This window comes from Haemaphysalis longicornis, unplaced genomic scaffold, assembly GCF_048455015.1.
Source record: "Haemaphysalis longicornis isolate Haplotype H1 unplaced genomic scaffold, Haemaphysalis longicornis Haplotype H1 scaffold_12, whole genome shotgun sequence".
NCBI lineage: Eukaryota > Metazoa > Arthropoda > Arachnida > Ixodida > Ixodidae > Haemaphysalis > Haemaphysalis longicornis.
The window spans coordinates 34,185,596-34,200,212 of NW_027526225.1; the positions used below are offsets into that span (position 1 = coordinate 34,185,596).

Sequence of the window (14,617 nt, forward strand, 5' to 3'; positions counted from 1 at the left end):
TGTCGCGTTTAGACTTGGCACTTGATTACTACTGGCATGGTCGCTGAAGGGCGGAAAACGAACGATTCGCGCGTCGTGCGCTTGGTGTACGCAGTGTTGCCTCCTAGTGCGTATTGCGTGACCGTCTTTCACTAGCCGATTGGCAAGTTTGTCGGATGGTTCCTGGGCCAAGGCCGGGCTACAGCGGGGGCGCGGGCTCTCGCGGCACGTATAGCCAGGCCGTGCCTGGGCACTAACGGGCGTCGGCGCCTCTCCAACGCATTGACCTCCCCGGTTCGAAGATGCGTCGCGACGCAATCGGCGGCAGCCGGCAGTGGCCTTGGGAAACACACGTGAGTGCGCAACCAGGGCGACTGACAGATAGCGCCATGGCGTCTCCTTTTTACAGTGGCTGAAGTTTTTGTTTTGTATCACTAATTCAAGCATTCTTGCATTCTTAATACCGGAACACAGCAAATATCATTTATGTGTTGATTTATTACCTAATGTGTGCGTAATGCTTTGCTTTGCCCAAACATTTTGACGAATATGAACATTGCAACCAGATCTAAATGCTTAGAAATGGCTTTGCATGTGTAAACGTCCCGTTCGACATCTGCGGTAACTTCGGTAGGGCGCCCTAATTAAGAGGCAGACATACAGAGAGGTAGAATGATAAAAAGCCCTACTCGTGAGCAGTCTTTATAATCACGCTGAATTGGATTTTAAGGCCTCTGCGTGTTCCACGATACACTGCAGTCACAAACCTGCATAACTATCAACCCTGTCTTCGTTTAGGGGTACACAAATTTGGAAAACCAATATTAGGTTCCACTTTGCAGCCATAAAAACTCGCCTCCTGTAAATACAAAATGTGTACCACAGCCAACCAAACAAATGTGGCTGGTCCTGGGACATTGGTTGCGGGTTTAGCGAATCTGGTTGGCTTCATTTTCCTTATTTACAGTGGCCCGATGATAAGTTGCGCACAATGTTCAATTGTTCAAATAAATGCGATGGGCTCACCCGCACGTAGCTCGCGTTGATGTAGTCCGTGCTGTCACCTGGTGGCGACGGAGCAAGGATAACTCTTGAGTGATCATCTGTAATTTAGAAAAGGCAGCTCATTTACGTGATAACCATGGTATCCAACCCAAGAACTTTGTTTTTCATGGTCAATGATAGTATGAGCGCTGTGCGATCGTTTCACTAATTCGTATAACTGCTTGGATTGTCGTTCCTTAGCTACGTATAAATCCTCCCGTCGGACATGAATTCGGCAAGTAAATATTTGCTGGTGAAGGCCAAGTTAAAGTTAGGGTAGTAAAACGGATATAAACCACTCACCAAATGGGATTTATGGAGCGGTAAATGGTAAGATTGAACAAAGGGTATGTATACCTGCTTCCGTTCAAAAACCTCCGTTGTACTTGGGTGGCTTGAAGGCTTGGAGCTCGATTGCATGTTTTGAGAATAATAAGTACATTGTACTAGCACAAGCACGGAACACAAGATAAAGAAAATCACAGGACGAACGCTAGTTCTGTGTTTTTCAACTTTCTGTCCTTCAGTCGCAGCATTTTTTGAGGCATGGATGAATAATTTAAGAAATCTTTTCCTGAGAACAACACATCTCTCGAAAGTGACTTATTGAGTAAAACTTAACGGACGTCTTGACAGGCTGAGTAAAGACATAAAAAGGATGAAAACGCCGTACACGATTGTTTTCAGCAGTAATTGAGCTTATGAGTTCAGCTGGCCGGAAGCACCTTTTTACGGGTAGGGGGGTGTGGATTGAAGCTTCGTTTTTTTTAGGGGAACCAGTTTCGTTGGCCTGAAGATTTTGTATACACCTTTAAACAACATGGTACTGGGCTTGAATAATTCCGGAGATGGTGTTACACACATGGTGCAAAACAAGTAGCAATCGGCATGCACACAGTTGGCCTTACATGGAAGTTTACAGCCGTCACGATTCTTTGACTTGTTTTCTTGCTCCATGGCGATGTCCCAGGAATGCAGTTGTCCTTTCGGCAGGTTCTGAATTTAAAAATTCTGCCTTAGGAAAAGATCCTAAACCACCAGCACAAATACCACAACCAGGAACTACACCAGAGACGACAGTGCGTCGACAAATCTGAAGCTGAATATAGGGTGGCTCTACGAAAACATTTATTCCCATTAGCAGGGCTTACCAGTGACGTACCACGCAGTTTGACTTCATCAAAAATACTGAAGTTTTTATGCTTCGCTCCTTAGTTGTTTTTCTGTGTACAAAACTACCTTAGCTCGAACGTTTCGGCTTAGAAAGACAAATTTGGAGTCCTTCAATCTTTCCCTATTATCCCTCGCGTAATTGTAGCAACTCGTAATCATGCCTTCATCGGCATCATTCTCATCATTATCAACCGCTGCACGCTTAGAACCCCGTGAGGACTTATGCTGCATCAGCAGAATGCCTTCCCACGCTATCTGTCCGTTCAACATTGCCGCAGTGTACAGCCTTACCTTGCCAGGGAACGCGAACACCGCGGTGTCGCAGGAGTTCCAAAAGGACCGCCAAAAAGGACCGGAAAAATTGCCTTGTACTACGAGAAGTGCGAGAACTGCTCGTTGTTTGCATACTCGACGATTTCATCGTTTACTGTGAATGCGGAAGTTCCCCAGACAGCGATGCAGTGAAAAGCACAGTTAGGCCGGCACTTTAATTGTCATTAGGCAGCACGACGCCTTATCTTGTCGTAGTCAATCTAGCTGTGCCTGCTTTTAATCCTAAGCTTTAATTCCTCAGCACGCCACTGTCCCCCGCACGTCTGCGACCACCGGAAGTTCCTGCTCCTGGCGGACGCTATCTTGCTGTCGAGTAAGACCGTCCCACGTGGTGACCAGCTGCCAGTTGATAACCGACTGGCCATGGACTCTCCCTGGCTAGACACGAACACGGTACATTTACATGCACACATTTCTAAGCCTTTCGCAGCCCCCTTTTCTGAATCTGCATACGTAAAGGTGTAATTCCGTATAAGAACATCATAGCCTTACCACTCGATTGCTTCTTCAATTGATTATGATGTCTAACGAGCCGACGACGCACAGCAGATGAGGCCCGCCATAGTGGTGGGCTCCAGAATAATTTGACTACCTGAAAATTATTACAGTCCGCTGAAATATCGAACACAGGTTGGTATTCACTTTTCGCCTCAACCAGAAAAGCGGCCGCTTCTGCCGGAAATCGAACACGCGCTTGGGATCAGCAGCACAACGCTTTAGCCACTGAGCCACAGCGTTGCCTCCCACGGTCGCTTAAATTTCACTCATGTGTCCAAAGGGCTGCGATTTAGATGGGGACCCCTCACGACGCCGTCATCATCCCCTTTATCACCATCACTATCATCATTATCAATCAGCTGACGCTAAGAAATGCTAGTGTCCTCGAAATCTAACAGCGCACACTTCTTCACTGCTCGTTTACAACCATGGCAGAGAAGGCCGCGGCAGAATCATCGAAGCCTGAACATACGTGAACTCTCCAACTCTACGTCTTCGACTGCCTAAGGTACAGATTAGCTACAAGTATTAGGTCTGCTCTAAAAGGCAACAGTATGGTCAAACAAACCACAAAAGTATTCGGTCAGCTGTATAACCTTGCCGAAGTTTAGTGCAGTAACTGCCTGTTTGAAAGTTCAATCATGTGCCTACTTAGTGCTGCAGCCAACGAAACCTGCCCAGGGTTTATTTTGCTTGAAGTACGCAGCGTCTGTGAAACGGAACGTTCCCATTCTTGCCAGAAGACTTGCCGTAGGGCCACGCATTGTTGACATACTGAAGACAACGGGCACTAAAGAGTGAGCCCAGCCGCTGCTCAGAAAAGCAGGATTTTTGAGGCGTATTCAAATGTTGCACACTGTATTGAGTGGCCAGGGGTATCCTGAGTAAATGTTAGCAACTTCCATAGTATGTTGACTCATCTGCCGAAATGTCATCTGGTAGTGGGTAAAGAAGCTATGATTAAAATTTAAACGATAATTACATCGTTTCGAGGAGCAAGAAATGCCTTTCATATATGGTTTTTTTACACTCCGTGGTCCTAATGAGGTAAAAAGATATGAGAAACACCCAGGTATTGTAACTTTTTATAAAATATTATTGCATGCAAAGCTTTGTTCAAAATGTAATCTGCACTGTTTGGTAGTTGGCATAAACGATTTCATTTTGTACGCTGCCAATATGAATTATCTAAGTTAAATATAAATTGATGCTGCCACTTTGGATGGCTTCAAGTCTACCGAAGTGTTTAAGCGTAGATAACCGATTTTGCAAAACGGGAAACACACGAACTGGGTCTACGCTCGTTACAAGATATTGTGCCAGCATGTAGATAAATTTAAACCACGAATTAGACGTTATAAAAATGCAGCATTCTAAATATACTTTACACAAAACAATATGTCTCTCGAGCGAATACAACTATATTTGGTTTTGGTAGTCGGCCGAAGCTTCAGATACACATTTTCTGATTTTAAAGTGATGAACCTGATGCTATCGCTACCTTTTTAACTTACTCGTCGTTTTAAATATTTTCAAGGTGTACCATTTCACCCCTGCTTTTTCTATCTTAGTGGGTTCGCTAAGAGTTCCCAGAAATTGGAGTGAGTCACAGAACACGTTAACAGAGACTTGCAATATCGACAGTGGGGTGCGTACATTTCTGAGCTAGAACTTCCTTGTGGCGTACCTAGCACATCGGTGTTCACTCGTTTTAACAGTTTCAAAGTTTTAGAGTGACGGAAGTGCACCAAGTTGAGGCTGGAGACGCCTGTTGCCCAATTGTTATTTACTGAAGCCAAAACCAGTGCCTGCTGATAAAGCTAATTGATTCTGGTCATAGGTACGCATGTCATCAACATTATCAAGAGAGCTCCGATGATTATGAAGTTATGGAATAAAAATTGCACGAGTAAGAGCCAATAGATTTTAAATCGCGCAAGACTTTTTGCAGGCTCATCAGATATTAAGAACCAACTTGAGTTTAAAGAATTCTGGAAATCAAAGGGTCTTCTAAAGCGTTCTGTAGCACTTTAACTCATGCTTTACCACGGCTGGATAATGATTTGAGCAACCTTTGGCATTAATACTTTGAGGCGTCAGTGTGCTCAGTAGCTTAAAATTGGCATGGTACCCATATTTATTGGTATAATCGAAGACCAGCCATTTCTCTTCAACAGGTAGGGTACAGCAGGCCTAGCAGCACGTAAAGAATTACCCAAGTGCAACAGACGCGATGGATTGTAGGGTTTAACGCGGCGACGCAACGCAGGCGATGATGCGCGCCGTAGTGGTGGGATCTGGATTATTTCTGACTTTCTGGGGATCCATAACGTACGCCGAAATCTCGTGCACACGGGCGTTTTTGCTTTTCGCCTCCAAAAGAAAAGCGGCAGCCATGGCCAGGAATAGGACCCGCGTCATCGTGCTCAGCAGCACAACGCCTTAGCCACTGAGCCACCGTGGCGGGTGCAACTGACGAGATGCTTATAATGCAGCGTGGTTCCGATAGCCTTGTGTGTAATTAAATTTCGTCTTGTTTACGATGTTTTTTTAAGACACGAAGTTTGTCTGCCCTCGAACAAGCCACAGTACAATCAGCCTTGAAACGACCATTGTGCCCTTAATACCAACCATGTATTCCTCTTTGAGATTGCCTTCTGCCTCCGCCTGTAAGACATGCTTCCGAAGGCACTTCACGAGCACTGGCTTGGACGGGAGGCCTCCGTTTCGGATCGATGCCATGGGTAGATATTCGCCGGTGTCGATGATAAGCGTATTCTGTGACTCTGACATGCTGTTTTCTTTCACTGTAACATGAATAAAATTGCTGTCTTGTAGGTTTAACACGTACAGACGCACACTGTCTTAGCTGGAGCGGCGTTAACCCACCTATTGCCTCTTGCAGTCCTAATGCACGACGATTTAGTCACAACTGCTGCATTCCTCTCAATATTAAGGGGGAACCAAAGTAATCAAATTTTGTTTGAACAGTTTTTAGCTATAAATATTGAGATAGTTCACGCAAAAGTCTAATCTGATGTTCAAGCTCACCCGGTGCACGACTCTGCGCATTCATAACTTACGCTTTTCCAGATGGTACTGACAAAAAAAGGTGTGGAGAACGTAAACACCACACGGGTAGATTAATTTTCGAAAAGAAAAACGAGATGTTGAGTTCAGCTAAAAGGCAATTTGTTTACGGTCTTTTCAGAACGCGACAATCCAGATTGATGTAGACTATTCCGTTTAGTTGTGCTATCCTGGCAAAGAGGAATGATAGAAAATAAAATTTTCGGCTGGGCAATAAAAACTATTGAAAAAAAGGTTTGGTTGTTTTGTTGCAATACGAAAGTTCTTTCCCGGGAAATATTTCTCTAGACGGCTTAACAGGTAAAACCCGGAGACTCAGCTGGGGTGAGCCCATAAGAACGTTACAACGTGTCTGTAGGGCTGCATTGAGGAAAAATGTACAAAAACGCTGTACATAAAACATATTGAGAGAGAGGTAGTGGGCTCATTTGACACCTCAAATGCACAAAAAGTGCGGGAGAGCAGACTGAATCCAACTAGAATAGTTTTCACTGCAAGACTGAAATAGCGCAAACGTTAGTTTAGGTAGAAAATAAAAATAACTATATTCAGTGGCGAACACTGCAATCAGTAAAGGAGGCTTTCGTTCACTCCCTAGATTTCGCATTCAACAAAATATAGCGGTTACAAACCACACCAGTGATCAGTCTTATTTTATTTACCATTGCGAAAATGCACTTAGTGCAATTTACTGAACTCATGTCCATGTTGTCTGTCGCAATGCCAAACAGAAATACCAAACAGAGAGTTGGGTTGAGCAATATATAAGTAGATGTGGGAAAAAATTATGTCCCTTTAAAATAACACCAAAATGTTTGTCTGAACGCCGATATTTGGTCACGAATTGTGTTCATGAACCGGGAAAGGGTTTTACGCAGCCTACAAAAAGAATACCTGCAGTGCAATGGTTCACACATATTCGCCCGACTCGACCACTATTTTCCCAAGACGTGAAAAAATCCAGATATTTTTCTTGAAACCAGCGCCAAATGGTTAATACGTATAGCATGGTGGTGAATGAAGTGTTATTTTCAAAGCTCTTACAGGACTTCCCAGCATTTCTGTTGTAACTAGGCTAGAGTTTATGCCACCAAAACTATTCTATAAAAAGTTTTTTCAATTGCGTTGAAAAAACTTTACTGAAAAACTGGAGGATGTGTGCATAGTTGTTTCACCAACTATATCATAAGGGCAGTCCCAGGTTTATAATAATACTATTTCTTGCAGCTTGTTGCTGTTATGGTACTTTAACAGTATGGAAGGCTTTTTATGACTCCGTTTAAAGATTCGCTTTTTTTCAGCGATACCGCTTAAACAGCACAGTCTTTTTTATCCATCCTTTTGAATAAGAGCTCCAAAAAAGTCAGCACTCACACTTGGAGAGTTTCGTTACGTTTTCCTTAAGGGCTTGCATCCTGGGAATATCCGACTTGTTGGCTACAGCTGCTTTTTTGCTGAAATGAAGGGAACAGTTTTCGCGTGTTACATCCCTGGAGGGGAGTATACTAAGTATGCATAGTTTGGAGGCATCTTCCTGCAGGAACGCCAGCAATGGTTTATATAATTCAAAGCGTAATCAATGCGGCATGCCCGGCTTATGTAGACAACCGAAAAACATTCCGCCTGTAGTGTACGTATTATACGTGCATGTTTCAAATGGACCTGCCTAAACAATACCCGCTGGCAACCCACGTTAAAAATTTCTGTATTACATAGACTTATAAACCTTTACAATGAACCGCCACGAATTCCAATATCTAGCTCAGTTTGCGTTTAAGTGTTCGTTCAAAATATCAGAAAACCGGGCGATATTTTTGCTTGTACTGCTTAAAATAACGGGGAGTTTTACCAATACAGTTGCAGCCGGCTTGTGTTAGAGGGAAGCAATTTTTCGGCGCAAGGTTTTGTAAGGCCTGTTGCAAAACAAAAGCATTGCATGGCCAGCATTTGGCCGGGTATTGGTATCTAAGAGGCGGAAACCGAAAAATCAGGATTTGTGTAACGACAGTGAGAAGTCCTTTACATAGAGTCATTTACTTTTGTTAAACTCTAAAGAGGTATTTTTTCAATTAGGTAGTTTCTCACCTGATTTCTGTAACGCCTCCCAGTCACGATTATTGCAAGGCTAGGCCCCCACAGGTACCCACGTATACAATATTTTAAGATTTTCGTGTACGGAGGTATACAAGATTTCAGAATTCAGAATTCCTAGACGTTTCATGATTACATCTTCGGCACATGCGTATAGCGTGCGGCAGTTCGTTTCTTTTTAACCAATGGCACAAAGCTTAAAGAAATCCTCTTGGACACGATCGGCACTCAAAATTGTTGTTCTCTGTCACCTCGTTGCCCTAAAAGAACATTTGTCTTTGTACGTAATGCATCCCACATCCTAGCACCACCATCCAATGCATAGCAGCTTCTTGGCTGTTAGGCTACCGATAATTTGCATTTGTAAGCTAAAATCTCGTACTATAAACTTCTACCCCCTTTAGCGGCTTCACCAACTATAAAACTGAGTTCGTAAAATTGATCGTGAAAAGTCTTTTATACGCTCCTATATTTCTCATCCATTTCCCCTTAGCTTTACACCGGCCACCATTCACTTCGAGTCTTTAAAAGCACTAACATGCATGCACCTTATACGGCAAGTCTTCTCTGCACAAGGCTACCCGCGGCATTAAAAATGCAAGCTATGTTTGGCAACCTCTTGACTGCTTTACTGTCGTCAAAATCATTGCATGCCACTGTTCGCACTAATGGTTTCATTGGTTAAAAAAAGGGCAGTAATAAATTTTGCACTGAGATTGCTACTTTGCGCAATTCTGTATCTACGGAATCTATACAACACCTACTGCACGAAACAACTGTCCTCGGGCTGTCAAATGTTGCATTCTAGTTTTATAGATTATACAGAGGAAGCACGCTTAGTTACCAAGCCATGCGAACTCACCGGAGATGGTACCGTGTTAATGAAACGGCCACGATGATAAGAATCATAATCACTGCTACACCTCCGATGATGCCGCCAACATCCGCTCCGTTGCTGCTACTGTTCGCTGCATGGGACGCACTGGCAGATTACATTGCACCCCAAATGTTCAAAGATCAGTTTTGTTTTCATCTCAGCAAAAAAGGTATAGCGTTTTTTCAAAGCAGGCATGCGCACTCACCTATAACCGTAGCACTGAGGCGATACACGTAGAGCACTTCCTGTGAATTTTGATTGAGGAATGATGTTTACCTTGCGTAAGATGAGATGCCATTTTTGCGCGAAGGTCAGAAACGTTTGGAAGAGAAGTTTCCCAATCACATAGAAATCATATTACTCCTTTGATAATATAGTAAGATATCATTTCAATTTTCCTAGCACATTTATGTGGACACTTTTTGAGCACATTTCTGGGTTTTTTTCAAGCTTCCGAAGGCCCGTGCGTACAATATCCAGCCCTTAATCTTAAGAGTCAAGGCTTTGTAATTAAAACATAAGATTCCGTTGGTGTGACTGCGTTTTGCGCAGCATCTAGATACCCCCTCCAACTCGTGATGATCACCGAAGGACGCATGTCACTATGCCTCGATGTGACACCTCGGAATAAATCACACAGGGAAAAAAATAGCAGTGTTTTTCTTGAATGGTTGGCTATTGCAACAGAAGCAAGCGTTTGTCTAATAGACTTAGTTGGATGAAATTTGATGAAACGTTGGCAACAATCGTGGTATCTACCTTGTTCGAAGTTTCCTTGTAAGTATGCATCTATGTACGCATGTATGTATGTATGTATGCATATATGTATGTATATGCACGCATGCATGTATGTATGTATGTATGTATGTATGCCCGCATGTATGTATGTATGTATGTATGTATGTATGTATGTATGTATGTATGTATGCATGCATGCATGTATGTACGCGTGCATGTATGGACGCACGTATGTGTGTATGTATACATGTATGAACGTATGCACGTATGTACAACCTTGTCGAATTTTTCCAGGCCAATACAAATCCTTCCCGACCACAAAAAATTCAAAAGTAACCTTTACCTTTAATTGTGACAAAATAGTTTATCATAGTAAGAAAGAAAGGTGTTTTCCCTAGCTTTCCGGCGTAAACACTTTCAACCTCGCTTGTGATGTAACCTTGTACATTTAATGATTGCGTTCAGCGCTTTTCCGGCTAGGTCTATAAACTGTTGAAATAGGAAGAGACAGGGGGAAAAGAACACTAGATTTTTGGTTTGTTTCCTTTCGCTCGTATTCATGGAGCGAGGTGTGCTTAGGAGCGGAGCACCCGCATCTGGCTAGGTTGCAGACGAAAGCGCGTTTTCAACAAATGTACGACGATTGTTTTCTTGAATCGTGACAGATATGTAAATTGTGCCTTGATTGTGTCGTGAAAAACTGCATCAATTATGTAGTGCACTCGGTCGCCTCAACGATTCTGTATTTCGAATGAAGGCGAGAAAGCAAAACCCCAACAAAAACGAAACCCCGAAGCGAAACACCAAACCCCAAATTATGCAGGGTCGATAGGAAGGAGTGTCGGTTCTTCATCACGAACGGTGAAATCCCGCAAAATTAAAACAGCCCTCAATGTCAAGGAACTATGTCAAGGATCACGCATGAGCGGAACGGCTTGCCAAAGGAAATTGACTCAGCGCCTTCCTTATCTTTTGTTAGAAATTTGCACAATTTTTGTTGAACTAATCATTACTGTACATGTTTGTTGCGTTCCGTGCCTGTATTTTTATTTTATTTTATTACCCTGTGTACCCGGACAAAGCAAGAAAACATCCCCCTCGGGAGGGGCACGATCAAATGCAGAGCATTTCCGCGGGGGGCGTGCCTGCAAGTCGTATGGATTACGTATTGGTTGTTGTTGTTGTTGAAATTGTTGTCTTCCAGCGTAGACATTGTCGATGAAGTCGATGGTGAAACGTCAAACACGCCGTGAACCTCCTGCCGCGGCTATGACGTAACGTGGAGCGGCTATGACGCAACGTGGCGCGGCTATAACGCAAAACAATCCAACACAATCCACTTTAATCCAATCCAATCCAAACCAATGCAAGCCAAGCCAAGCCAAGCCAATCCAATCGAATCCAATCCAATGCCCCTCGCGAGAGAGTGTTATAGCGACGAAATCGCGCCACCACACGAACTCGTGATGTTCACGTCACGATCACGCCACAGATGTTAGCGACCGGAGCGGGCACGAACGACATATGTGGTTTAAGCGTGAACCGACCGCGGCGAGAGAGCGCGATGCGAGTGCCCCCACCTGTTCTTGCGCGCGAACCTACTGTTCCTCAGCGCGAACCCAACGCGGCGAGAGAGGGTGTTTCGCACGTCCCCACCTGTTGTGCGCCCGAACCGAACGCGGCGAGAGAGGGCGTTGCGAGCGGAGAGAAGGCGAGGAGGACGCGGGGGAGAGGGCGCACCTGTGGCCGACGGTTGAATGAGTCAAGGATATAAGGCGCCTTCGTAACCTTCCGTTCTGTGTCGGCTTTGTGGCACAGTGGGTTGAGCACCATGTACCTTGCGTTCCGCCCGCAGAGTCGTGGGATCGAAACCTGGCGCCGGTAAGTAATATTGTTTTATATGTTGTAGGGGGAGCGATGCGGACTACGGACGTCAGCGCGGGTGACATCGTGAGTTACTGAAATGCTCTGCATTTAAAAGACTGTACGTATATACGCATGTATGCATGCATGGTTGTATGCATGTATGTTATGTATGTATTTATGGAGCCAATTGAGCGAAGATTACGTTAAAATTGGATTCAGTATGATTCTAACGAGGCAATCTTTCGAATGAATTAGACTTGTATTTTGTCTGCATGGCCCCTTTTAATGCCAGCGTTCCCTGGCCCACGCTTGCAGTTCAGCGGAGTACACGAGCGATGTTACATGTATTGGCTCTGCCTATTGAGGAGCTGCCCCGAGGAAATTCTCGTTTTCTGCGGCCTGTGCTTGAACCGTGCCTACCTCTACCGCCTTGATTTGTCGCCGGTGCCTTCATCGTAACATCTTAACTGGCTGCTACGCTTGGCGACTATCAACCGGAGGTATCGGCGGGGGCGTAACAGACCACGTGCAGCGATGCCAAGTGAAAGGGCTTAAAAGCCGGCGTTCCCTGGGCCGCGCTTGCAGTCCGGCGGAGTACACGAGCGGTGCTACATGCATGTGCTTTGCCTATTAAGGCGAGACCTTTGAACGGCTTCTTTCTCCGCGGGACTGAAACAGGGCTTGCTCATTTTAGCATATCGTTACCGTGTTTGTGTAACCGTTTACCGTGTTACCGGACGACGCAGTTTCCGTTTACCGATGAAAACAGTAGGGCACGTTTTACACTCCGTTTGCGGTTTGCGTATTCCCGCCGCCGTGGCGAAGGTTGCGATATCTGATGAATTAGTCTGAAAGCAAATCACCCATAATTTTGCTGCTCATATCTACTTGCATTTGTTTAAAGTAACTTGAATATTTCACTTTGCGGGTGAAGAATTCACACTAACTGTAGTTCTTTTGAAAATACTGTAGCCACCACTTGTAGAGCTTTAAAACGAAAACGTGTTGATGGCACCACCTACTGAGTAGAGTTAGCATCAAGATACAATAGAATTCGTCCCCGCGCTAAATATTTACGCAAGAAATGAGTAAAATATGTCGTAGTAATTACTCAATAACCTACCCTACCTTGCCCAGCACTATTTCCGAGGCCTAAAAGCACTTTGCAAGCTACAAACGTATCTGAACTATTTGAGGCAGGGAAGGTTTAGCACGAGTAGGGACGGCCATTTTCGTCGCCCGTCTGAGAAAAAATGTCGTTTGGCGCTTTCCTGAGTTATATTTAACAAAAAATCGTAATAATCAGCAAACTAAGAATAATTTTATCGGCTGTACCAAGGATAAAGCATAGAGCGCACTACTTTTGCTGTAATCAATACGCGACGGTACACTTCGTCTTCTCAAGAAGCTCGCTGGCGATGGTAAAGCCAGTGCCGGTAAGTAACCGTTCACGGTAACTTTCGCGCGTGCGCACTGGACTCCTGCTAACGCGGTAAATGGTAACGTAAACACGGTAACGCTATGCTAAAACTCCCTAATGTCATTCTGGGTCCCTGAAGACTCATTGTTGATGATCTTTATTTAGCAGCGCAGCAGTTTTTTGTCCGAAAATTCTCCAACCTTAAGCGAGCGGTTGTCTCCCCTCCCACCATAAGTATAAAGTTACCGTCTTCTGCCGAGGTGACGTTGTACTTCTGGGTCCACGGGCTGTACTTGTCGTTGGGTGTTCTCAGTCTCAAACGGATGCCTACACGGGTGTACGGCTTCACTGAGATTCGGTACTCCTCCACGAACGTGGACCCGAACTGTGTGAGGTTAAATTCCTTATTTTCTCCATACACCCCATCCACTTCGAGGATGACGCTGACGCTCCAGCAAGACCATTTTTCGCGACCTGGGTTCTGCAAGGAGTAAACCAAAAATGAAGTGCCATTTGAAACGGGATGAAACTGTCCGGCAGTGAAGAATCAAGAGAAGTTTCTGTAGAAATAATGTTTATTTGAGCCAAGTTGTGCTCCGCAAACTTGTGTTCGCTTCGAACACAGATAAGATAGCCGAGGGTCGGCCACGCATTGGCAACAGCACACATGACTAATCAAAACACACTCCAGGGTTCATGGCAATACCAATGATTTCTCCTAGAAGAGGTACCTGGGTGACCAACTCTCTTGGTGTGGTGTTTATGAACCATTGAACACGATAGCTGTGTTGCACAGTATGCCTGGTCAGGCGCGATACTTGGTGCACGTCTACGGCGGGGGCTCCTGTGGTCGGCATACGTCTCGCCTGGGGTGCGATAGAGGCTGAGCGGCGCTGGAGCGCCACAGTGTTTAGTAAATGTAGCGTAAATGTTAGAAACCAATTACACATTTTTCGCGCGAAAATGTTTTTTTTTTTTACTGTCATCCTAATCGGTTCGCACGTACTGTTCCTGGGCCTATGGCAAGCCTCTGCTGCCTTTGGTGTATCAGCACCACCTAGAGGCTTTGAGATAGCAGGATATGCTTTGAAACGTACTGATTAGTTTGTCCCTCCACCCACCGAAATCAATACAACGCCAAGCATCGCGTCTAGTGTCCAGGTCGTTCGGCGGATAAGTCCTAACCCAAACAATAACGCAGAGGGATGCCAGAGGCCGCAGTTCTTAGGTTAAAACTGCGAGAAGTTGGAATTTTCAAGTTCTTGTACATTGATGTGTATTGTTGCTGCAGTGGCTGAGTATGCCTATGCTGCAATCGCAGTGTTGTGTAGTTGACTACGGGAATGCTGCCGTATCCATTATTATTGCGACTGTGCAGAGGTAGTTTCGCATCCTATGAAGGACTTGACATGGACATCATTTCCAGAATATTCGCAAAGTTGTGAAGCTGTCGGTCCTTTGTCGCCACCTATCGCACTGCGAACGCGGAAAAATTCGTCATTGAATGG

At 44.7% G+C, this 14,617-nt stretch overlaps 1 protein-coding gene across 2 annotated transcripts in view; it reads right to left on the minus strand.

Annotated features, from left to right (window-relative positions):
• LOC144162556 (uncharacterized) overlaps positions 1–14,617 on the minus strand; it is a 419,428-nt gene that overhangs the window by 43,921 nt on the left and 360,890 nt on the right. For both annotated transcript variants that reach the window (XM_077693145.1, XM_077693146.1), the window contains exons 15-20: positions 13,356–13,590; positions 9,071–9,176; positions 7,492–7,571; positions 5,659–5,834; positions 1,932–2,019; positions 1,006–1,082 (exon numbers count right to left, since the gene is read on the minus strand). In XM_077693145.1, coding sequence (XP_077549271.1) covers positions 1,006–1,082; positions 1,932–2,019; positions 5,659–5,834; positions 7,492–7,571; positions 9,071–9,176; positions 13,356–13,590 — 762 coding nt within the window. The remainder of the gene's footprint in view (positions 1–1,005; positions 1,083–1,931; positions 2,020–5,658; positions 5,835–7,491; positions 7,572–9,070; positions 9,177–13,355; positions 13,591–14,617) is intronic.